This window comes from Gracilinanus agilis, chromosome 2, assembly GCF_016433145.1.
Source record: "Gracilinanus agilis isolate LMUSP501 chromosome 2, AgileGrace, whole genome shotgun sequence".
NCBI classification, from domain to species: domain Eukaryota; kingdom Metazoa; phylum Chordata; class Mammalia; order Didelphimorphia; family Didelphidae; genus Gracilinanus; species Gracilinanus agilis.
Genome location: NC_058131.1, coordinates 472,417,706 through 472,442,849, shown reverse-complemented (window position 1 = coordinate 472,442,849; position 25,144 = coordinate 472,417,706). Strand labels below are relative to the sequence as shown.

At 35.6% G+C, this 25,144-nt stretch overlaps 1 protein-coding gene across 1 annotated transcript in view; it reads left to right on the top strand.

The window, feature by feature from the left end:
* The window catches only part of TMEM260 (transmembrane protein 260), a 91,526-nt gene that overhangs the window by 38,772 nt on the left and 27,610 nt on the right, over positions 1-25,144 (top strand). The window contains exon 4 of the mRNA XM_044662049.1: positions 22,886-23,063. Within this exon, the coding sequence (XP_044517984.1) occupies positions 22,886-23,063 (178 nt within the window). The remainder of the gene's footprint in view (positions 1-22,885; positions 23,064-25,144) is intronic.

The following is a 25,144-nucleotide window of genomic DNA, read 5'->3' as shown; positions in this document are numbered from 1 at the left end:
TACCTTGTGCTGAGGCTTAGAGACTTACCTCTGGCTTGGGCTAGGGCTCTATGACTCTGGGCTTACAGTGACCAGGTGCACCGTGGATTGTCTTTTACTATTGCTTGGGACCTAATCTTAGACTTGGACAGGGGTTCTGAGTCATTCTGGGCCTACACTGGGAAGGTGCAATTGCAGATTGGCCTGTGCTGGGGTTTGGGGTCTCACTGAAGGTATAGGTAGGGTTTCTGGGCTTCACTTTGGGTTTAGGTCAGCCAGGTGATCCATGGAATGCCTTGTGCTCCATCTCGGGGCCTCACTACAGGCTTGTGCTAGGGCTTGAAACTTTAAGGGATGAGCATGGAGTTTTCTGCTGTTGGCCTAGGCAGGGTCTTGGGGGCCCAGGTTCAGAACCTGGAGTAGTAGTAGTAGTAGGGTTGGGGAGCTTGCTGTTGGCTTGTGCTGATACTCCTTGGAGTGGCCTTGCTGTGGGCTGTGCTCTCTTCTCTTCCCAGTAAATGAGACCCTCTCTGCCTGCCTTCCAAGTTGTTTTATGCAAGAAAATTACTTCAGTCCATTCCCTTGTTGGTTCTGTCACTTTAGAATTCATTTTGAACTGCTATTTTAAGGTTGGTTGGAGAGAATTCTCACAGAAGTTTCAGCTTTTCATAACTATTCTGCCGTCATGGCTCTCCCCATCCCAATTCTGATTCTTAAGGAATTATTTTCTTCCGCAGTGAAAGCTGAAACCTGAGAAAATGCAAAAAAGGATTTATTAAACATGAGATTGTTGGTTAATTTTGAAGAGAACAGTTTCAGTAAGGCAGTAAAGAAAGAATCTAGGAATTGAGAAATGAGTGGGAGGTGAGAATGTAAAGACAATATAAGATGGCTTTTGCAAGGAATCTTGCTGTCATATGGTACAATAGCATAAGAGAGTGGTAGGATTACAAAAAGATTTGTTGAGATGGATAAGAAGTCTGGTTATGTTTTTTAGGTAACAATAAATAAAGAGAAGCTAGAAATTAGGGAGAGAGAAGGAATAACTGAAGGAGCAAGCTCCTGGAACAGGTTCAATGGAATTGGGATATATAGAGTTGTTAATATTGGCAAGGTTTGACTGTGTCACTCAGCAATTTAAGAAACTTCATGGGCTTTCCTTTGTCTTTAGTCAAATAAGCATGCCTGAATCTCTTTATGAAATGCTGGTCTATCTAGGAGCTGAGTAATCAAGAAAATAGGCCTCAGTTTAGAGGTTTCTCCAGGTTAGAAAGGCACCTGCTGAAAAGGTAGGAAAAACCAGAGTGATTTGAATTGGAATTGAAATAAGCATGGTTAGGGACTTTTGAAATTGTAGTCCTATCAAAAGAGAAATTGCACTTAGTTTAATATTAACTCTTCACAATGCAATTGCATTACTTTTTCTTGGTCATTGTTTCCATTTCTAAATGCTCACAAATAATACTTTATTTATTCTAGGATTCCACCAATGCCTGAGACAAAATAACCACTTAATGAAAGGTTCTTATGATTTTCGGTAAATTAAAGTCAAGCTCACTGGCCTACAGTTTGTAGATTATACCTTCTCTTTTTAAAAATCAGGACATTTACTCATATTTAGGTCTATCACGTTTCTTCTATTCCTCATAATCTTTCAAAGATTACTGGAAATAATTTAGTAATCACATCTATCGTTCTCATTAGCATTCTAGATTATAGTTTTTCTGAAGTTGGATGTCTCGAACCCATCAAGTTTGAGGTTATCATTTCACTAAAAAAGCACAATTGTTCTACGTTAGAAACCAAGAAAAGGCAAAACTGGTGGAGCATATGAGGGATGGACATGCTTTTTCTTTTTTTTTTTTTCTTCTTTTTTCCTCTAAGCCTCATTGCTCTGGGATTGAAGGCAGTAGGGCTCTATATGCAGGCATATTACTAAGAGAATAAACATACCAACTAATGATATTGAAGAGGCAGCCCAGAAACAGTTGGGTGGCAAAAGTTAGCTCAGTGTGTGTGTATGAATGTTGGAAAGAACCCCAAGTTTAAAATCAGGGGAGACCGAGGTTCAAAACCCACTTGATTATTTCACCATCTTTAAGGATCATGGGCAAGGATTCTAAAATAGGGATAATTTTATTTGTAGTACCTAACTAGCAGGATTCTATCAAGTGAGATAAAGTATGGGAGAACAAATAATTCCCACTTGCTTATTTTAATGTTTATATAATATTTTCCACACAATAACTTTGTGAAATAGGTTGTTCAAGTAAGAATAGGTTGTATGACTGAAAACCAATAGTGTCTCTGGAGCTTGTTATCATAAAGAAGTTCCTGATTTAGCTTACTTTTTAGTTTTTTGCCTCTTTTTCATGGAGCTGCATGGCCCCTTAAGTGGTACAGAATGGCTACAAAATTAATCTACTAATCATTGGTATAAGCCACCTTTCTCAAGTTTTCTTCCTTCTAGAAAATCATCCTATTCTTCATTGTTGATATCAGTGTCTTGACATGTTTGCACCACTGAATACATACTCTTTCGTTTCTACCAAAGTAACATACTAGACCATGTTTCCTCAGTAGGTTGAGCCCTTTCTAGTTTCTTCAAGGTATGTGAAGAAGAAATATCCCTAACCACATCAAAAATCTGTGCTGGGATGTTTTGGGGAAAGCTTATTCCAGGGCCTACAAATTTATTATCACTAGAAGAAGACATTTCTGCTGACATGAAACCAGTCTGCAATTTTCTTGAAGCTTTCCTTAATATTTGACTTTGAACAGAATTCCAGGCACAAGCAACATTTAAAAATGTATCTTTAATGTTACAAGATTGAAAAGTCTTGCATAGTATCTTCCTGATGGAGCAACTTTCTCATGAAATTCACTCTTTTAATGACATCCTACATTTTGAATGACATTGGTTGAATCAAGTAATATTGGGGGGAGAGGAAGATGAAAAAATATTCTCAAACTAATCCTACCTCCTCAGAATTTGTTCTGCAGTTGTCTAGGCATATATTAACTTTGCATCCTCTAGTAACCCTGTGGTTCTAAAATGATCTTTTGCTAAAGGTATGGAGTTATAGAATGAGGTAGAAAGTTTTTGTGCATCTGCACAAAGCAATACGTAAATGTCCTATTGGACACTGTTGAAAACTTTAGAATGATAAAATGTTCCAAACACAAAGGTTTGATTTTAAGGGCTTTATAGCACTAATATATACAGGGACAGTCAACCCATTCCTATTGTGTTTAAATTCCAGGGAAATTTTGATTGGCAAGCATGACCATAGTAGTTTGCTTTCATTTTTATGGTAAAATTGTTTAGGAAGAGAATAGCAATCAGAAATGATTTTTTTTTTCAGAAAAGCCAGATTTTTCTTTATTTTCTTTATATTTGTTTTATTCATTTTCCTACCTAGTATATTTAATCATACAGCTAGTCACTTGAGAGGCAGTGTGACATAATGGATAGAGAACCAGCTTCAGAGCCAGTAAGGCCTGCATTCAAGTACCACTTCTGACACACACTGTCTGTGGGTCCCAGGGAAATTCACTTAACCTTTCATTGCAGAGAAGTGTAAGAATTAAAATTGAGACCGGTTCTTAGAATTTTATAAAGTTTATTAGAATCACTTCACTAGGTAAAAGATGAAAAATACATAGAAAGATAATAGTAAAATAGCCTAATCTAGCTTCCATGTGGGTGCTCCCAGCATGACCTCCATCAGCAGCTCCCTTTGTCCGGACACCAGGGACAGAGAGCAAGTACTTCCATCTTCAAACCTCTTTACCTTTCCTTTCATATCCGGTTCAAATTCAGAGTCATGTCTGAATCGGGTTCAGAGTCCTATAATATATGCTAGGTGACTTAACTAAGTGACCAGCCTAGGTGATGTTAGTGACATAGCTCCAGGAATGCAGGGACGCAGGCAGGACAATATCCCATGCGTGATCCTAGGAGAGGATTCCCTTCACACAGAAGGTGCTGACTGCCACTGATAGGGAGAGTTTCCTTAATCGGCATCTATTCACAATCCTTATTTGATACTTTGTATAATTTTAAATATCAAAATAAATTTCTCCAAACTTTATATAACTCAGTCTATAATTATTTATAAAATATTATACTTATCTGTATTGCTATAATTATTTATAAATATTTTACCATTTTTAGTAAACATTTGGCAATAAAGAGCCATCCTTTTTCTCAATCAATTCCCAAATGAATTGGGAACAACCCAAAGATTATGATTGGATGCTTTGTATACTATTATAACATAATTTTAGATTTCTCAGAATTTGCAAATAATTTTAATAGCTATGTACTCTGAACTTTGCTTGACTACAAGGTAGTTGGAAGGATTATAGATACCATCCAGTACACCCTTCTTATTTCCAGTGAGCAAACTGAGGCAAGAAAGTCAACTGACTTTCCTATGGTCACATTAATAGTAAGTAATGGAGCTGATATATTAAAGAGGTCCTCTGACTCCAAAACCAGCTTTCAGAAAAATTTTCCTTTCCCTGATCTTTTCAAATTGTATAAGGATTTCCATTTTCTCTCTTAAATTTTAAAAAGCTTTCTTATATCTATTTCTACTCTTTGCTATTCACTAAAAGATTATAATCTGTACATATATATGTACATATATATTCTATAATATATTTAGTATAAACCTTACTATAAAGGTATGGTACAGTTTTACTTTGTGCTTTGTTAAAAAAAACTATACTTACTACCACCCTTAACTGATGGATTTTATTATTATTATTCATTATAATTATATAATAAATATAAAATTATATATAACAAATTATAATTAAATATAATTATTAATTTCAATTAATATAATATTATAATACATTAACATATATATATAGCAAGTATACTGACACCTTTTAGATATCATGCAAGTGTTTGAATTCTCCACAACTACCACCCTTACCACTCTTCTGTCCCTTTTTTGCTGGCTTTCTGCTTTGATCTGACAGTCTTCTGGTTTCTGTCCCCTATCATTGCTGCTACTTTCATGGCCAATTGAAGTCATGTCTAAATATTTGTGATATAATTTTTATTTAGTTACTTGTCAGCAATAATTTTATTAATGGAAAAACTCAATGTGGAAACTATTTTCAATTGGCAGTTCATATATAATATATAGTCATAAAAAGTTGTCTGGAGGTGCTAATAAGATAAATGACTTGCTTAGGTCCACAGACAGGACCTAAAACCCAGGTATTTTTGACTTCAAGACCCCCATAAATTTTTATAATCATAATAATTATGAAATGATTATTCTAGTATTGGGGATTTACAAAACATTTTCCTTGCAATAATTCTGTTAGGAAGGTAGTTTATCATTTCCTTTTTACACATAAGAAAATGGAGATTCTGAGAGTCTGTGATTTGCCATACCACTAGTAAGTGTATACAAAATGTGTAAAGTTTCTTCTTATATCTTTTAAAAGTATTTATAATGAACAATATGCTTAAATACAAATCATAGCAATGTATTTCCTTCTAAATTCCCTTCTGATCTTATTGAGTAGGCAAGAGTATATTTTTAAAATGTATAGTTGTTAATGTATTACACCATTCTGGTTTTTTGCCTTCATTTTATATATGCCTTCCATATTTATTACTTTTTTTTAGTACTCTCTAGTACTCTTAGTGGTGTTATAATACCTTTCTTACCACTGTATTTTTAAGGCAAATCGTGGCACCTCATAGCTTAAAATGTATTTGGGAAATATTTTATAAAATAATTGAAATACAGTAGAAAACAGGTAATGTTAATATGTGGGTTTCTAAGTCAATATAAGACCCTCACATGTCCTTGCATATGTTTTAGTGGCCCTATTTTTATTTAAGTTTGATATTACTACTTTAAAAATTCTGATCACCTTGATATCAGTATTTCCTCCATTGGCACAGATCATAATCCATCTATACTATTTAACCTATATGATTTTGTCCATGTTTTCTGATAGATTGTCCCCCCCATTGTACTGGAAGCCCTATTAGAATAGGGTGTGTAACATTTTGTTCTGTTAATATTTGCTCTCACTATCTAGCTGACTGTTCTTTTTCCTCCCAAACATATTTCCTGAATTAATATTCCCAACATTAGTTGATATACAAACATTTTTGATTGGATACTGCTGCGCCTACTTGCTCCCACTATACTTCTCCCTTTTGAATCACCCTATTCTTTGGGGACTGTGATGTTTCAGGTTTTTTTTTTCAGGATAGGTCTTTTTATTAGGAAATTGCTTGGGAACTTTATAAACACTACAGAATTTGCCAAAACAATTCTTCTTTCTTCCTCTTATTTAGTTTTATGCCTAATTCATTGTCCATCTGGACAATAGACATTTTTAATTCATTTAGTTTTTCCTATAAGGTTTATTAGCTTTATCCCTTTTGAGTAATCATGTATCTCATTGAGGAGGTGCTGTAATGTTCCTGGGTTCAGTGCAATTCTGATGATATTCTTGCAAAACAGAATCATCTAGAGTAAGTACCTTACCATCTGTAATGAATCCCTCTTCCATTAGGAGTCTGCCATAGAGGTTTTCCATGACCATAGTCAGCACCTTAGGCAAATTTACATCTCCTTTTAAGATTTTTGTTTCTCATTAATAATGAGAGTCATTAAACAGTAATATCAGCAATAATAGCCAATATTTATATAGTACTTTAAGGTTTGCTGTGTGTAAAGGGAACTCCTCCCTTCCAGAGTCATGAACTTTCTGCTCATCTGAGCCAGCCCTAGGAGCATGACATGGCACTAAGGGTTATGGGTCCAGATTAAAGAGACTTTGATTGGTTCCTGAGATGGGATAGGTGTGACTTTTATAAAAAATGAGACCATAGAGGAGATGAGTATTTTTTTAGTTCTCTTTCTCCATGTCACTTCCTTTCCCTGTGCACTGGTCTATCACACACCTGCCGACTGAAGGTAGAGAAAATCACATGGCCATTCTGACTGTGTCTACTACAAATATTACATAACCTAAACCAGGTCCTCACTGCTACTAAGCAATCCTACTATGCCTCCTTTATCAACTCACTATCCCACTCTCTACAACAACTTTTCCAAACCTTTTCATCCATCCTCAAATCTCTCATTTCCCCCCCTCCCCAACTCTCTCAGCTGAGAACCTTGTCTCATATTTTACAGAAAAAATGGAGGCCATCACCATGAACTCCTGGTTTTTATCTCTTCTCCCTTCCTCATCTTCTCCTGTCTATATCTTCCTTCATCTCACATGATGAAGTGGCCTTACTCCTTACCATGGATAATCCTGCTCTGTGTTAAGGTGATCCATTCCTTTTCATCTCTTCCAACAGATTGCTTGCTTTGTCATCTCCACTCTATTGCTATTTTTAAATTACTATTTTCACTCTTTGTTTCTCTCTCTCTGTCTCTCTTTCTGTCTCCCTCTTTCCCTTTCTCCCTCTCCCTCTCCTTCTCCTTCTCTTCTCCCTACCCACATGCCTATGTCCCGCCCACCCTGAAAAAAACTTGCTTGATTCTTCCATCCCTACTAATTACTGTCCTATTTCTCTTCTTTTGTAGCTAAACCTTTCTAAAAACCATCTACAACAAATCTCTCATTCTATTTTCTCTCATGTCACTCTCTTTTTAATCCCCTACAAGCTGGCTTCTGACCTTAACATTCTACTTAAATTTCTCTCTCCAAAGTTACTAATGATCTTTTAGTTGTCAAATTCAGTGGCCTTTTCTCAGTCCTTATTCTTAGATTTATCTCTGGTCTTTGTCACTGTTGATCACTCTTTCCTCCTTGGTAGTTCTCTTCTCTCTAGGTTTTCAGGACACCATTTTCTCCTGGTTTTCATCCTACCTATTTAATGTCCCCTTCTCTGTCTCCTTTGCAAGATCCTCTTCTAGATCATGCCTTCTAACCATAAGCATCCTTCAAGTTTCTATTCTGGGCCTTCTCCCTCTATAAAATTTCTATATTCTTGGTGATCTCAAAAGCTTCTATGGATTAAATTACCATCTCTTGCCTTCCCTATTATTGTAGAGTAACGTCATCCTCCTAGTCCTTCAGGCTTGCAACCTAATAGTCATCCTGGATTCTTCACTTTCTCCCACCCCTCATATTTTCCCTTTGCAACATCTCTTGAATAAACCTCTGTCTGTCCTCTGACATTGTCACCAGGTTAGTGCAAAATCCCATTACTTCATGCCTTCATTACTACAATAACCTGTTGATGGGTCTGTCTTCCTTAAGTCTTTTCCCATTTCAAATCCATCCTCTATTGAGTCACTAGCTTCCTGTTAGGGCAGTTAAGTGGCAGAGTGGATAGAGTGTTGGGCCCATTTGGAGTCAGGAAGGCTTATCTTTGGGTTTCAAATCTGTTCTCAAACACTTACTAGCTGTGTGACCCTGGTCAAGTCACTTAACTTTGTTTTGCTTCAGTAACCTCATCTGTAAAATGAACTGAAGAAGGAAATGGCAAATCACTCCAGTATCTTTGCCAAGAAAACTGCAGATGAGGTTATAAAGTTAGTCATGACTAAAAATGACTGAACTTCCTTTTACTTCCAGGAACAAGTACAAAATGTTCTGTTTAGTGTCCCACGTCTTTTGTAACCTAGCCCCCTCCTACATTTCCGGTCTTTACGCTTTACTCTTTGATCCAATGACATTTGACTCCTGACTGCTCCATGAATTGGTCACTCCCATCTCTTGGCTGCAGGCATTTTCTCTGGCTGTTCCCCATGCCTGAAATGTTCATCCTCCTCTGCTCTGACTTTCCTGGCTTTCTTTATGACCCAACTAAAATTCCATTTTCTACAGGAAGTCTTTCCTAACCTCCTTTAATGCCAGTGCCTTCCATCTGTTAGTTATTTCCTGTCTATCCTGTATATAGCTTGCTTTGCATATGTTTGTTTGCATGTCATCTCCTTTGTTAGATTGTGAGCTCCTTAAAGCAAAGGAACTGACTTTTGCCTCTTTTTATATCTCCAACACTCAGCCCAATGCCTAGCACAGAGAAGGCATTTAATAAATGATTATTGAATGAATGAACTTTGCATATTATTTCATTTTGTCCTCACAACTACCCTGTAAGGTAGGTGTTACATCTATTTTATACATGAGGAAATTAAGAAACAATGGGTAGGTAATTTCACCAAAGGTGCATAACTAATGTGTCTGAGGCAGAATTAGAACTCTGCTGCACCATTAAGCTGCTCAAATTATCATGTTATCTCAGTGTGTGCATTTAATAAAGAATCTTGTATAATCTTACCAATTATGTGTGTGTGTGTGATTGCTTGTTAGAAAAGATTCTATAAGCTTGTGTTTTTTTTCAACTGAGTCAAATGCTCACTTGTAGAGCAACAAACGAAAACAGTGAAATCTTGTGTTCTTTGTGTCCTTCAGTCAGTTGTATGACTCTATAGTTGTTGTCTGCTGCAGACAGTCATTTGAAAAAGTCTTTCAATTCCATTCTCATATTCTCATCAATGATTCTTTTGACATATAATAGATTGTTCTTATAAAAATTTTATAAACATGAGAAAATGTCCAGAAGGGTTAACATTTGTTAATCTCTTCTCAATTGCCTTTTTTTAGGTCCCAAACTTGCATTCTGATGCTTCATCGTGGTATGGTAATGTTACTGTGGGTTCTCAAAGTCTGTGCCTGTAGGGTTGAAGCTCTGGCAGTTTCTACCAGCTAGAAAAGTTTTGAATATGATCCCACTGACAGACTGTGTCTTCTGTCGAAGGTAGCTAAATATGGAGAAACTTATCACTATCAGGCTGGCCATAAGGTGTTGAAACTTTTACTGAGGCAATCCATGAAACTAAAATATGAAATGGCCTTACATCTTGTATTCCTAGCCTACTTTTAACTTTCAAGTGACAATGACAGAAAAGGAAGCAGTGTGAAAAATCTAGTCAGTCTATAAACATTAATATTATTGTTGAATCTCTTAAGTCCAGTGAACAGAAAGTAATCATACTTTAGTAGTAACTTAATCATAGCAATTTTAACATTCTTGCTGTAAATGAAACTAAAAGACAAAAGAAAGTTATAGCTGAGTTAGAGGATGACTCTCAAGTGTTCTGAGGGAGGCAAATAAAGGAATCAACAAAGATGGTTTTTTGTGTGGGTGAACAAAGTCACCAGGAAACAGTTCATATAAAGTGTGCTCATCTTGTCATTTTGTATTCATATAAATATTTGTAAAAAAATTATTCTGGGTCATGCTCCCAAAAATCTGTTACAAAGGATAAAGTAGGAGAAAAATTCTACAGAGAATTCAGTATGACCCTCCAAATTAAATCAACATATATTTTAATATGGAAAGCAGCCAGGTATGAGTATTTGGAGTCAAGGAGACCCTCAGTTCAAATATTGCCTTAGTGTGACCATTGACAAAATGCTTAACCCCACTCATTCTCAGTTTCCTTATTTGTAAAATAGGGACATTAATGTCTATAATTTTCTCACTGCATGGTCATGGGGATCAAATTAGGTTATGTGAATTATTGTATGAGCCTTAGAAAATTATGGAAATATGAGCTACTGTCAATATTATGATTTTAATTATTGATAATTTTTTACTTCAGTGCAAAAGCTGGCCTAGATTAGTGATGTCAAAATCAAATGGAAATAGGAGCCACTAATCTGAATCCTTGTGCTGCATATTGACCTTAATTTAAAAAATGTAATTTTATCTGTATTTATTGCATTTTTATTTATTTTGTAAATATTTCCCAATTACATTTTAATTCAGACTCAGATGCAATCTGGAGATTTGTGGGCAAGGCTCCATTTGACAACTCTAGCCTAGAGGAGAATAGCCAAAGGGGGGAAATTATGGTGGAAAATGTAACTTAGGAATGTTAAGAGAAAAAATGTTAGTCCACACAGAAACCTCACTCTTTTATTATCATACTTCCTTTAAGGAGTGTTAGTCATGGTGAGTACCAAGTGACTCCATAAAAATGAAGTGGGTTTTATATATCATTTTCAAACCAACTGTCTTGTACATCAGAACATCAGATTATTAGAGCAAGACCCAACATGGATTCCAAATTAAGAAAAGATATAAAAATAATATGATGTACAACTAAAATTTAGCCGACCTATTTTAACAAGCTTTTAATAATGAGAAATGGAGGTAAAATTATTTTTTAAACTAAGCATTATAATGCATATGTTGCCACCATTTTCTAAGGAAATTTAATATAGCCATGACAGTGAGGAAATCAATAAGTTACAAGTCACCCTCCTAGTAAACATGACACCATTTTGCCAGGAAGTGAAATACAGCAACTAAGGGCAACTTCAGCTTACAATATGAATAGTTTGCTTCTTAAAACAACAAGAAGCAGTGAAAGGAAAAGCAGATTTGCAGAAAGCTTAATGAGAAACCAGGCCAGATTGTGCAAAGAACATTTAGAGTGAAACTGCAAGGAAGTAGAGCAATAAATGAAAATGGAAGATTATTATAGCAAATGATTTTGTATATCGTTTATAACAAATGGCTTTCCCCATTGACAGGGGAGCCATCACTTTTGGTCCCTTAAATCCCAGGCCTTCATGTGCCATTGCAGTTGAAAAGATACCAAAAAAATATATAAAGAAGGTGAAGGTCTTACAGAGCAAGACCAAGTCTATACAGAGGTGGCATATAGTTGAAAGGATGTAGTTTTGAAGTGTTGAAAGACTATATCTCTAGGTATCTGAAAGAAACGAGAGTACTAAATGATAGCAAGAAATTATAAAAATCTTATTTCTGAAAAAGTCAGTTCCCCAAACATTAGTTACTATCAATTCATATGCCTACTTAATTTTACATCTCTACAAAACTTTTATAACATCATTTGCACATATAAAGAGTCCTTAGTGAACATATAAGAAAGGGTTGGGATTTATTTAGTTAATTAAACTACTTGATTAACAGACTTCTTTGAAATTTCACAATTAACTAAAAGATAAAAAATTCAGTACATCAATTTCATAGATCTTTGTCAAATATTGAAAAGCTCCAAAGACACATAAAGGCATCTAACAACATATTTTCATTGTATGTTTATTCAAATTATACAAGATTTCTTGAAAGATTACAACAGAAATTACCTTGTTGAATGGCCATATGATTATTGTGCTTGTTACACTTGTTTGCTTCTTTCATAAAGGACATCCAAATGGAAGAAAAAGGGGGTCTCCTGGTGCTTCCCTTTGTGGATGACATTTTGCTTATAGCATTAAACCATAAATATTTCAAAGCTTCCTAAATGAGAACAATAACCTCTTAACTGTTAGACCTCATTATCCATGTAGACAGGGAGTTGAAAAATATCTATTGTCTCTACTAGGATGTGCAGTATTAATCCATCAGTATTTCTATTTTAGATTGACATTGAATTTTTCCCAGGATGGAATAGATTGCATGATTCTTTTAAGGACAGCTAGGTGGTACAATGGATAAAGCACTAGTTCTAGAGTCAGAAAAACTCATCTTCCCAAGTTCAAATCTGACCTTAGACCCTAGCTATGTGACCCTGCTTAAGCCACTTAACCTTGTTTGTTTCAGTTTCTTTATCTATAAAAGGAGCTAGAAAAGGAAATGGCAAACCACTCTGATATCTTTGCCAAGAAAACCCCAAGTGGGTTGGGGGGATCACAAAGGATCAGACACAACTGATACAACTTAACAAGAATAAATAATGCTTTTAATAACCCATAACATCTCCCTGAAAAAAGGGCCCATCTTTTTTACTATCAATATTCTTTCAATGATGCTTTATGGCTGCAAAGTATGTGTACCAACAGTCTCTATAGCATTGGTTCTTAACCTGAGATCTTTGAACTTGTTTTTTAAAATGCTTTGATAACTATTTCAGTATAATTGGTTTCCTTTGCTATCCTAGTTATTTTATTCAATTTGGAAATATTATTTTGGAAGGGGTCCATGGACTTCACAAGACTGCTGGAAGTCTGTGACATAAAATGGTTAAGAGAGAATTAAAAGTTGCAAGTTATTCAAAGGGAAATCAGTAGTTAACTAAATAAATAGTCTGAGCATGAATAACCTATAACATATTGAAAATGAAGAACACTTCTCCGGAAAAAGATTATGAAAAATATTATCATCAGAGGATATAAGATCAGAAAAGGTGAAATGCAAGCATGTAGAGAAAGCAAGTGATAACTGATGGACAGTCCTTGGGCTCCAGGAGCCCATAGTATCCAGGGTCCTAAAGGAAGACCACACTGGGTGGACTCCTAAAGAAAATTTATAGGTGGACATGGCAGCTAAAAGCAGTACAGGTTGACAAATCATTGTCTGTGGCAATCTGTATTATTAGAGGGAGCATCTATATTGATGAGATCACAAATCTATTGTAATAATAGAAGCAAACATTGTCCCACTTTTTAAACTCTTACCTTCGGTCTTGGAGTCAATACTGTGTACTGCTTCAAAGCAGAAGAATGGTAAGGGTAGGCAATGGGGGTCAAGTGACTTGCCCAGGGTCACACAGCTGGGAAGTGTCTGAGGCCAGATTTGAACCTAGGACCTCCCGTCTCTTGATCTGGCTCTCAATTCACTGAGCTACCCAGCTGCCCCTGTCCCATTTTTTTAAACCCATGATGAAAGAGAGTAAGTGGTGTTTACTCCTCTTTGAGCCATGCTATAAAACTCAGAGCTTTCAAGAATATATTTCTTTAAAATTTACTTTACATGGTCCCGTTAATCTTATCCAAATTTATCTTAAGTTCCTTTTCTACATCATAATCAGAAACTGAAATTTTAAAGTCCAAATTTTTTTATTCTACTCTTTGATGATGGAAATATAGTTAGATATATGAGAATAAATTTGCTCCATTTTCTATGTTATTGTTGCTCCTTTTGAAATTTATCTATTAATTTTGGGGAAGGATGATGTGGCTTAGTTTGAATCTCTTCCTCTAATTTCAGTACTTGTTTATTACACTTGTGCAATTTTTTACAGATTTATAAAGACTGCTTATAATCTGACATTTTCATAATATTTTTTTTACAAATAGGTTTGTATTCTAAATCAGAATTCTCTTTGGTTGCCATTTTCTCTGCTTGGCAAGGAGATTTAGATTCTTCATATCTTTTGTAGTTCATGCTTTATATCACTTAAATTTTATAAGAAATTGTGATAATCAGGATTAATGTAGTTACCTTTTCCATTTCCCATTCTTCAGCACTGATGACTTATTTGAATAGTTTGGGTTGAAGCTAGTAAAACTGTGTGCTTTGCTTCCTTATGTTTACTTTTTTTCTAATTTAATATTGATTTTAACCTTTACCGTTACTGGTTAACAGTAACTGGTTACAGCTGTTTTGGATAATACTAGCACTTTGGCTACTAGTCATTTTCCAATTAAGATATAGTTCATTTTATTTATTTTAATGTTTTTAAATTAATAAATACTTTATCTTCCATCTTTCCCTTCACTGAAATTTGAAAAAAAAAATAATAACAAAACCCTTTTTATTATTATTATGTCAAAATTGCCTTACAATCAAAGATTCCTACAATAAGCTTACAAAAAAGGTAATTAAAAGCAAAGGTAGTATCTTTCCAGCATAATGTAATGAGGCCAAGGTCACAAATTTGGTTTGTTCCTTGGCCAACAAAAAATCTCACTAGCAGACTTACAGCTACATATCACTCAGTGGGCACTAAGGGAATTGGACTTAGTTATTGTGGTTACTTCAGGGCAATGCTTCTAGATTACTATGCTGATATTTTATAGTTCTTAGTTTACAGATAATGAGTCAACAGTGTCATCTTCATATACAAAGGTTAGCATTCAGCTCTTAGGCATGTTCTAATTAAAGAATTAACATAGCTTTATTTAACACATCAGAAAAGTGTTATTCTAGATTCACTATATTCATTCATTTTATCTTAATTTCTTCAAGTTCAAATCCATTTGTGAAATTTTTTTAATTTAAAAAAAATTTTTTAAACCCTTAACTTCTGTGTATTGGCTACTAGGTAGAAGAGTGGTAAGGGTAGTCAAGTGACTTGCCCAGGGTCACACAGCTGGGAAGTGTCTGAAGTCGGATTTGAACCTAGGACCTCCCATCTCTAGGCCTGACTCTCAATCCACTGAGTTACCCAGCTGCCCCTGTGAAATATTTTTAAAGGAATAAACTAAAGTAGTTAAGAATTCTTTTGACAATGGATCAACTCTTGGGTCATAGTGATTTATTAAACATTTATTAAACATTTATTTTGCAAACATGCATATGCATGTCTTGATTCTTATTCTTAAAGTAATATACATATGGAGACTTTAATTTTAATTTAATTTGTTTTTATCATGGGCACTTTTTACTTGTGTGGTATGGAGACTTCAATGTGACCTGAACCAAATTAAAATGTAATTGTTGAATCTTTCATAAAATAACTAAAAATACAATTAAACATAAGTAATGTTCATTTGTGGTTTTCTAAATCATTGTGCAACACAGAAATCCATTTCTATAAGCTATAATTTAATTTATAAAACTTTGGAAATCCAATACAAAGATTTTAAATAATCCAAAAATTCATTTACATTGGTCAATATATTATAGTCCACTATTTTTAAGGTATACAAGTTTACCAACAAAATAAACTAGTAGTTTTTACTATTTCCCCAAGTTAAATTATTACTTGTCACTAGCAAATACTTTTCTTAAAGTGAATTGTCAGCCTATCTCCTTTTGTCACTAGGACTAATTTAATTTTTGTAAGTTAAATACTGTTAGGCAGTTGCCATTGGTCTTTAAAGGCCTTGGGCAACTAGTGAAACAGTGAATAATGTGCTGGACCTGGAGTCATGAAGTTCTGAGTTTAAATCCAGCCTCCTAGTTATATGACCCTGGGAAAGTTACTAAATCTCTCTTTGTCTGTTTCCCCAACTCTAAAATTTGTACCTCACAGAGTTGTGAAGAGCAAATGAAAAAACATTTGTAAAAACGCTTTGCATTGTGCATGACACATAGTAGGCACTATATCCATGGTTACTTTTTCCCCCCTTCCTTTGTCCCCAGCCTTCTTGTGATCTATCTCAGTTTCCCTGAGGTGGAGGGAGTGGTGTGTAGCACAGTGAGGAGAGCCAGTTACAGGCACTGTGAGTATTTATTGTAGCCGAGTTTCCTTTGAACTTCACAAGCATTCAGTTTCCCAAAGAACCCAGACCTAGCCAGATCTGAGGGAAGAGAAGAGCAAGGAACAGCCTCTTCTTCTGTAATTTAGCTATCATTAATTTTAAATCTCTTTCATTTTAACTGGAACTTTTCCTCCCCTACCTGAAATAACTTGGTTTCAGGCTGCTTCAAATACGTTCTGACAGTTGCATCTAATCAATATTGATAATAAGTATTTACTGATTGATTGATTTAGCTGAGAAGGATTGGAGTTCTGAAGGATAGGGATGGGGGGCAGTAGATGTAGAATAACTCTCAGGTTCCCTGAGAACAGGTAGCCACTGTTGGAGGTTAATCTGTTGGTATTACTGGCCTACAGCATAGATGAGGGTAAAACCTTCAGGCCATACTAGAAGTTGGCCAGGGTTTATCCCTGTCTGTACTGCAGGCAAGGAAAAGGAATTGTAATAAGCTCTTGGTGAAGATTTAGTAACATATTGGTGGACCTATGGTACACATGCCAGAGGGAGCCGCTGCCTTCCCCCTTTCCATGCTCACCAGAAGACATTTCTCACATCACCCATCCCTCTGCTCAGCAGCCCAATGGGAGCGCTTTTCTCCCTCCCCTGTCTGTAGTAAGGCAGGCAGCTCACATGCAGTATGAGAGTTATTGTTTGAACGGGCACTCAGGTCTCTAAAAGGTTTGCTATCACTGTCATAGAATAAGCTGCAGCTGAGGGTAACTTTATTCAGCTGGTCTAAATTCCCAGGTATCTCCCTGATGGTCTGACATTAGCAACTTAGTAACTCTATGGGACCTGATTTAGGGGCTGGAACCAGCCAGGAGAATGGGCAGCAAGCCAGTGGTGGCTTGCCCAAACTTCTACCAGTGGCCAAGGCTTAGGGAAGGGTTCCCTGGCTTCTCTTAAGACTCAGCCACAAATTCCACTTTCTACAAAAATTTTCATGTCCTTCCTTAATACTAGTGTCCACAAGGAACCGCTTCTCCTGTGGTTCATAGGCTACACTAATCCTCCCTGATCCAACCAAATTTATACTATTCTAAATAAACCTAACCACTGTAACTCTTAGCTTCGCCTTTAAGTTATAAAGATAACTAAGGCTAGCTGGTTGAGTCTCCACAAGAATCAGGTTAGGACTCTGAGCCTTAACAGACTCAGTGTCCAAACCAAAGACCAGGTTTTGTTTGGTCTTTTCAGAGTTTAACCAATCTATAATCAGTACCAGATAAATGAATAGTGTTTCCCAAGTTGGAAAAGAAAACACTCCACTCCTTCAAGTCTTTTCACCCAGAGACAGAGAGAGACAAAGATGTTACCTTCTCTAGCCCTGAGAGAGAAAGACCCTGCGACTGTCAGAAGCCCATTCCTGGCATGCCACACCCAGAGAGAGTAACTGTTATAGAAATAACGATTATAACTGCCACAATTTAAATTAACACTCTCTCTCAGTTCTATTTGAAACTCCAATTCTTCCTCAAGCCGGCTTCTCTACTTCTAATCTTTAAACTAAAAAAAAAATACTTATTTTCTAATATCATATTTATAATAATGATAAGAAACCCAAGTATATATAAAACAATTTCAAGAGGAAGAGAATACTCAGAACTAGGAAGATCAGGAAGGGCTTTGTATTTAAGGTAACATGTGAGCTATATTGAGAATGCATCCCAATGGACTCCCAAAAAGCAGAGATGAGATGAATTCCAGGGCCAGAAAGGTCCTCAGAAGTCATCTAATCCAATCATTTTAATATAAATATTGTATTTAGAGAACAAGCAGAGGTGACAAAAAATAATAAGTGAATAGATTTATTACATGCTTAATATTTACAAAGCATTTGGGGTACAAATAGAAAAGTAGAAACAGTCCTTACCTTTAAGAAACTCACATTCTAATGGAGAAAACAGCATATATAAAAAGTTTTAGCCTAAAGTCATTTGGAAAGGTACTATGGTCTTTAGACTGCAAATGGCAAAGCAAATGTCTTTGGATTGTCTTTAATTTCATCTCTTCTAGAAAAACTATATCTATTTCTTTCTTTCTTTTTTTTAAACCCTTACCTTCGGTCTTGGAGTCAATACTGTGTATTGGCTCCAAGGCAGAAGAGTGGTAAGGGTAGGCAATGGGGGTCAAGTGACTTACCCAGGGTCACACAGCTGGGAAGTGTCTGAGGCCAGATTTGAATGTAGGACCTCCTGTCTCTAGGCCTGGCTCTTAGTCCACTGAGCTACCCAGCTGCCCCCTATATCTGTTTCTCATGCTAAACCATTTGACAATCCAGTGACACTGGTGGCAAGAACTTTCTTTTCCATTTCTTAAGTAGCCATAGCTAATGAGGAGATATGAACTATATATAATACCTGCAAAAGCAGGTGCCAAATCACAGTCTAGAACAATAGGTTGCCACTGAAGATTTTTGAGTAAGGAATCAATGTGGTCACATCTCTGTTTTAGAAATATCTATTTAGCCACTGTGTATAGGTCAGAATGAAGGATAGAAAAATAGGGGACCGACAGGCCAATTAGGTTTGTGGTCCCCACAATAAGGACTGTTGGGATCATATTGGGGTGGAGAAGAAAATAGTATGATCTCGAAAGGGCTATGGGTCAGAAGATGGGTTCACAGCCCATTTTTCCATAATAGCCAATTGTGAGATTTGTCTCCTTCACAACTATACATACCCTCTTCCCAGTATAGTCCCAATATTTTCCCACTCCACCTCCAGCAGCTATCTGAATATTAGCATCTCAGTGGGCTTTTGCTCTAACTCCAATCTAGACATCTATAGAGGCATCACTGAGAAATTCTCTCTTGATATACTCACTTCCTGTCCCTAATATACTACCTGTTCTGCATTCTAGGGCAGTAACTGGTCTGCCACTTCTCTTTATTTTGAGTGGGACAGAGCTAATTGTATAGGATGAACAAGTATATGGTTTATAATCTATATCATAGATATCATTATTTTCCCCCCAAATCTATCCTTTTTCCCAACTTACTTCTATTGAAGACATCACCATTCTTAGTTACCAAGGTTCAATATCCTGTTATCAAACTCAGTTGTTCACTTTCTTTTACCCTATTATGTATTCAAGCAGTTTGCCACATATTGTCATTTTTATACCTACATCTTTTTCATTTGTCCCCTTCTTTCTGCTCATGCAACCATACAGTAGTTCAGACTCTCATCCACTGATCTATTGAAATAGTTACTTAATTGGTCTCCCTGCCTCAAGTCTGCTCATTTCAGTATACCTTTCACATAACTCCCAAAGTGATTTTCTTAAATGGCAGACAATGTCATTCTTCTACTTGGTAAAACTCCAATGGCCCACTGTTGACCCTGGGTTCAAATACAAACTTCCTATTTAATATTTAAACCCCTTGACAACCTGGACCCAACCTAAATTTCCTACTTTATTCATCTCCTTCCTGTATTCTTTAGTCTAACCAAATTGGCCTGCTTGTTCATTCTCATACATACAAAAACAGAACTAAAATTTTGAGAGTAAGAAATTTAAGTATGATATCTTTAAAACAGAAATCCACACATTTGGCTAGTTATAGTGATCAAATTAGCTGAATAATTATAAATAAACAATTATTATTTACAAGTCTATTCCCTCCCCAGGACATACACAGAGATTTTAAAAAAGTAATGAAATATTTTTTGTCATTACTTTCAAGAGCAAAAATGTTTTTGCACTCTAGATAAAAATTTTTTCTAAAATACTATTTATTTCATCTTTAATACTTTAATGTCTATTTTATATAATTTATAATGTGCATAATTTAACAATAAACTAGTATATAATTTACTAGTAAATATAATTTTGTTGGGTGTGCTAAGACTTTTTTTATTGATTAGAGTGTGTGTTAAAAAAAGATGGAGAAATTATGCTGTTTGTTCAACCAAAAGTTCAGTAGTTCAGGTGTAAATTAGAGTAGATCTTATATGAGTGGAGGGAAAGAGATTCCTAGAAAAGATGTTCTGGAGATAGATTTAATTGGATTAAATCACATATACAAGGATGTTAGAGTAAAAAGGAGGTCAAAAAAATCACTTCAAAATGGTGAAACTTTTATTGTTAAAATTGGTGTCTTCTGAGACACTGTGGTAAAATCTAATGTAATGGACTCCTGTACTAGCAGCAATGCAGTGATTCGGGACATTTCTGAGAGACCCATGAAAAAGAACATTATCCACATTCAGAGGAAAAACTATGGCAGTAGAAACACAGAAGAAAAACAACTGCTTGAACACATGGGTTGTTGCGGATATGATTTGAGATGTAGACTCTAAATAACAACCCCAGTGCAACTATAAACAAAATGGAAATAGGTCTTGATCGATGACACATGTAAAAACCAGTGGAAATGTGCATCAGCTACGGGGGTTGGGGGAGGTGGTGTGGGTTGAGGGAAGAGTAAGAACATGAATTGTGTAACCATGGAAAAATCTTTTATTATAAAATTTAAAAATTTAAAAAAATTGGTGTCTTCAATAGAAATAGAGAATTTGGGACAAGAGAGTTTTGGGGGAAAATATAATAAATTCCATTTTGAATATGTTGAGATTGAAGTGGTCATTCTATGCTCAATCATTTTATTAAAATTATTCATGTATTTTGGAGCCATAATCACTCTTTGTCTTGTGTCTTTGGCACAGAGCCTTGCATGTAAGATGCTAATTGGTGATTGTTGATTAATTTATGATTGAAGATATTTATACCTTTCTCAGATAGTATTCAAAAGGATAACCCTATGGTTGAATGGCCACTCTTCTGAGTGATCCTTAAAAGGTAGTTCCAGGATCAGGTCATTCCCAGCCTGGAGTCAGAAGTGGAGAAAGAACCTAGTGAAGAATTTCTTTTACCTTTCTTCCCTCCATGACCTCCATCAGTCATGCCAAATAGCACCAGAGCTACTTAATCAAAAGGAGGCATCTTATCCAGCAGTTGGAGAGTCAATTCCAGAGAAATTAAAACTGAGGGTACAGAAACACATGCTTCAGGTGCTCAGATATGACAATGCTCAGATATAGAGAGGCAGGCTCTCAAGGCTGGAAAATGCTTCAAGAGGATGATCTCTGGCTGTAGAAGAGATCTGGCCTTTCAAGAGACAATGTGTTCTGTGAAGAAGATCCCAGCCAAACAGTCAGTCTTGCAAAAGTACTGTATATAGGGGGAACTCTTTGAGGACTCTTTGAGGACTCAGCAGTACTGGAGTTTTAAGTTGCCATGGCCAAATATGTTCCCTACATTTGTGTCTCATGACCATCATACTCTTAAGATTGTAGAAGAGTGTGTTTCAGTTCTATGAGAAAAGATTTTATAGTAACTGTGTGTCATTTTAGTAAATGCCTTTCTATGAGCTGTTGCATCTATTGGATGATTATTAATAGGAAGCACACTAATGGGTGCTTGGGAGCTATAATTTTTGTAGTACCTAAACAAAGGATACCCTAGAACCTGGAAGTAGCAGTCATCTATTGAGACCCAACCCACAGTGTGGGTGCAAATTAGGAGAGTATCTTAGAGGAAGTATTACATTAGTATTTGAAAGGATCTCATTTGCCATTTAGACCAATGCAAACATGAAAAATAATCCGCTTTACAATATACCCCAAAAAGTGATTACCCGGCCATTGCTTGACAATGTCCAATGAAGTCCCAAGGCAGCCCATTTAATTTTCAGATAGCTCTGTTAGAAAGTTTTTCTTCCATCAAGCCTAAATTTGTCTCTTGGCAGCTTATACCCTTAGCTCCTAGTTCTGCCCTCTGGGGCTAAATAGAGCAAGTCTAATCCCTCTTCCACATGACAACCTTTCAAATGCTTGAAGACAGCTATCATGTCCCCCTGGAGTCTTTTCTAGGCTAAATATCCATATTTCCTTGAACCAGTCTTCACATAGTGGGCTGTTTCATGTCATAAATCAGAATAATGATCTCATTTCATGTAGGTCTATTAGTATTCCCAAAGTTACTCACTACAATCCAGATTTATTCTTGGATCAAAATATAGATCCTCTTTAACATTAAGGGATCTTCTTTTTGTGCCTAAGAACAAATTTTGATTCTTTTGTTTTTTAAATTTTCACAATCTTTTCCTTTTCTTAACATTGTGTTTTACATTCAAGTAGACAAGTTCTCTCTTGAGAAGAAAACATTAAAGAATTAAAGTCTTCCTTGTCTAAGTTTTCTATCTCCAAATGGTATTAGCCATACTTCCTTTCCCATCTAGATTCAGATATTCAGCTAGAAACTAGAGTGAATGTTCATAATTTTTTTGTCATTTCATCACATTTTTTGCTTAACACATTTCACTTTTAGGTTTATTTCACCACCATTCCTCTTATTAAAGCAAAAAAGGTCATAGTTTTGTTTCATATAGGCAGTATCTTATCAGGGTTTCTAAAACGATTCAATCACTAGAGATTTTTAGTTTGTTTGATGAAGAAAGCCTGTTCTCTTCATCATATACTGAGCCATGTGTCTTACTTTTGCTATACAGTAGACAAATATATGACTGTTCTAATTAAAATCTGGTAGAAAAAAAATTATTATAAGAAGTAATGTATTAACCATATAATGTTTTGGAATGGTAGTGGGTGACTGTCATAATTTCTTCTTCTACAGTATATGAAAATGGAAAATAAAGTAGGGTTTTTTTTGGTTGGGAAAGAAGATTTCATGTTATCTGTGTTTGCAGGCTTTCTGGCTCATATGCTGGAGGAATCCTTGCTGCGGGGGTGTTTTCATTTTCTCGCCTAACATGGCAGTGGTCCATTGCAGCAGAGGTTTTTAGCCTAAACAATTTGTTTGTGGGGCTGCTTATGGCTCTTGCTGCACATTTTGAGAAGGCAACAACTGCAGAAGACAGATCAAAGGTAACCTATTTTGATCAAAGTAAAATTATTTTTGTTTTAATTTTTGAACAACTGCTGTATTTTTTAAAGAACTTCAATTTAAATATTAAACTTATATGTTCCACTTACTGCTACAGCAATCTAGATAATATTGGCTAAATAAGAATGTTCAGTTATTTTACTGTACACTGCTACTTTCCCCTTTATAAAGCCTTCTCAAATTAAAAAATCAGTTTCCTATGTACTGAACTCTTTCTTTACATGATGTAGTGGATCGAGTAGTTTTGCTTTGATTAAATGTCTAATAGCTATAAGATAATTTTAGATGCCAGTATATCCCACACTCTAATTATACTGTCCTATGTTATTAAATAGTGATTCTTGAAGGATATGCCACAAATTTTGCTAAGCGTGCCCTGAACAGGGTGAGTCGTTTTATGTTTGTCTGTTTTTTATTGGACTCGAGAGTTCATCAATGTAGAGGAAAAACTCCTGAGGATCTTCCCCTATCTGTATGACTTAGTACCTTCACTGAAGTTTGTAGTCTTAAGAGACTTGCCTGGAGAACTTAAGAGGTTTAATTTATTATGAGACCTTAACCTTTCTGGGCCTCAGTTACTTTATCTGTAAAATGAGGAGGTTAGACTAAATCATATTTAGTTTCTTCTAACTTTAAATTCAATATCAGTATGAGGTATTAGTAGTATTAATTCACATGCCCATAGTGCTTTTAACTTTCTTCATAGTAACCTGAAGTACAAGTATAACCACTGTTTTACAGAAGAAGAAACTGAGTTTCAGAGCTGATAAGTGACTTTGCCACAGATAACAGAATTACAAAGTATCAAAGTTTGCTGCCACAAGGACATTTTTGGTAAAAAGGTTATCCCTCTAGTACACAAATTGAGTCAGATTACAAGCTACAATTAAAATATGGTGAACTGTCACTACTAAAGTTTTGAATGTTGGCAAAGGTTTAGTGTGTAAGTATTCTTTTCTCCATTTCAGCTACCTACCTGACAAACTGGGTTTTTAGGCACTAAAAAAGAGACTTCTTTTCACTTAGAGATGTCTCTCAGTTGAACAGATAAATAAGTGGATTTGTCCTTTATTCTCTCATGATTAGAATTTAGTTTAATAAATAGCAAGATAAAATTTTTTCTTAATTGTTCAAGTTTTTCTTTAAGTCATTTAATTTAAACAGCAAAAATTATTATGAGATATTGAACTATTTTTTTTCTTTTATATCCTAACTAGTGGATACCATCAGAATGTTTGCCTAGCAGAGAAGCCTATTTCCTTCAAATCAGCCTGAGTAATGGAAGGCAGAATGGCATGTTGGGTGGATAACCATACACTATCCGTGTGACCCTGAGCAGTCACTTACGGTGCTCCAGGCATCTGTGAAAGACTTGAAGCAACAGAGAGCGCCATGTGGAGGAAAAAGTGTTCTTATCTTGGCATTCTCCATGCCAGTGAAATAACAGGTCTCATTCTTATCCTTATGCTAAAAAGTTACCCCTGCAGTATCATTAAAACTAGATTCTTCAAACTTCTAGGTTCCTGACTATGAAGAACCATTAAATTGGTAGAGAATTATTTTGTAACTACTGTGCTTATCCCTTAATTACAGCAAATATATCCAAAATACTTTATTTGAAACAACTTGTTAAAGTAGAGAGTAAAATTGTATTGTCCCATTATGCAGATTACACAACTGGAGTTTAGAGAGGTGAAGTGACCCCTGTCTAATGAATTGAATTCTGTATTATCCCTCCACCGTGTTTCCTTATCCCTGAGTTAAGTGTGGAGTGGTGGCCATAGATCTGACCTTGAGATTCAGAGAGACATGGGTATAAATCTCACTTCTGACACATTTAAAGATCTGCATCAGCAGAGGAAATGCTTCAACCTTGAGCCCTCTATACTGAAGAAATCACAGGCTGGACACCCAGACAGTAAAGTGTGTTATTGTTCCTTCCTTTTGTCAAAGAGTATTTTCCTATGGCTGAAAAAAAGTTTGACAACCAACCTTGGTTATAACTTCTCTGATTTTTGATATTATTGCAAAAAATATTATTTTACAAAACAGAAAACAAATG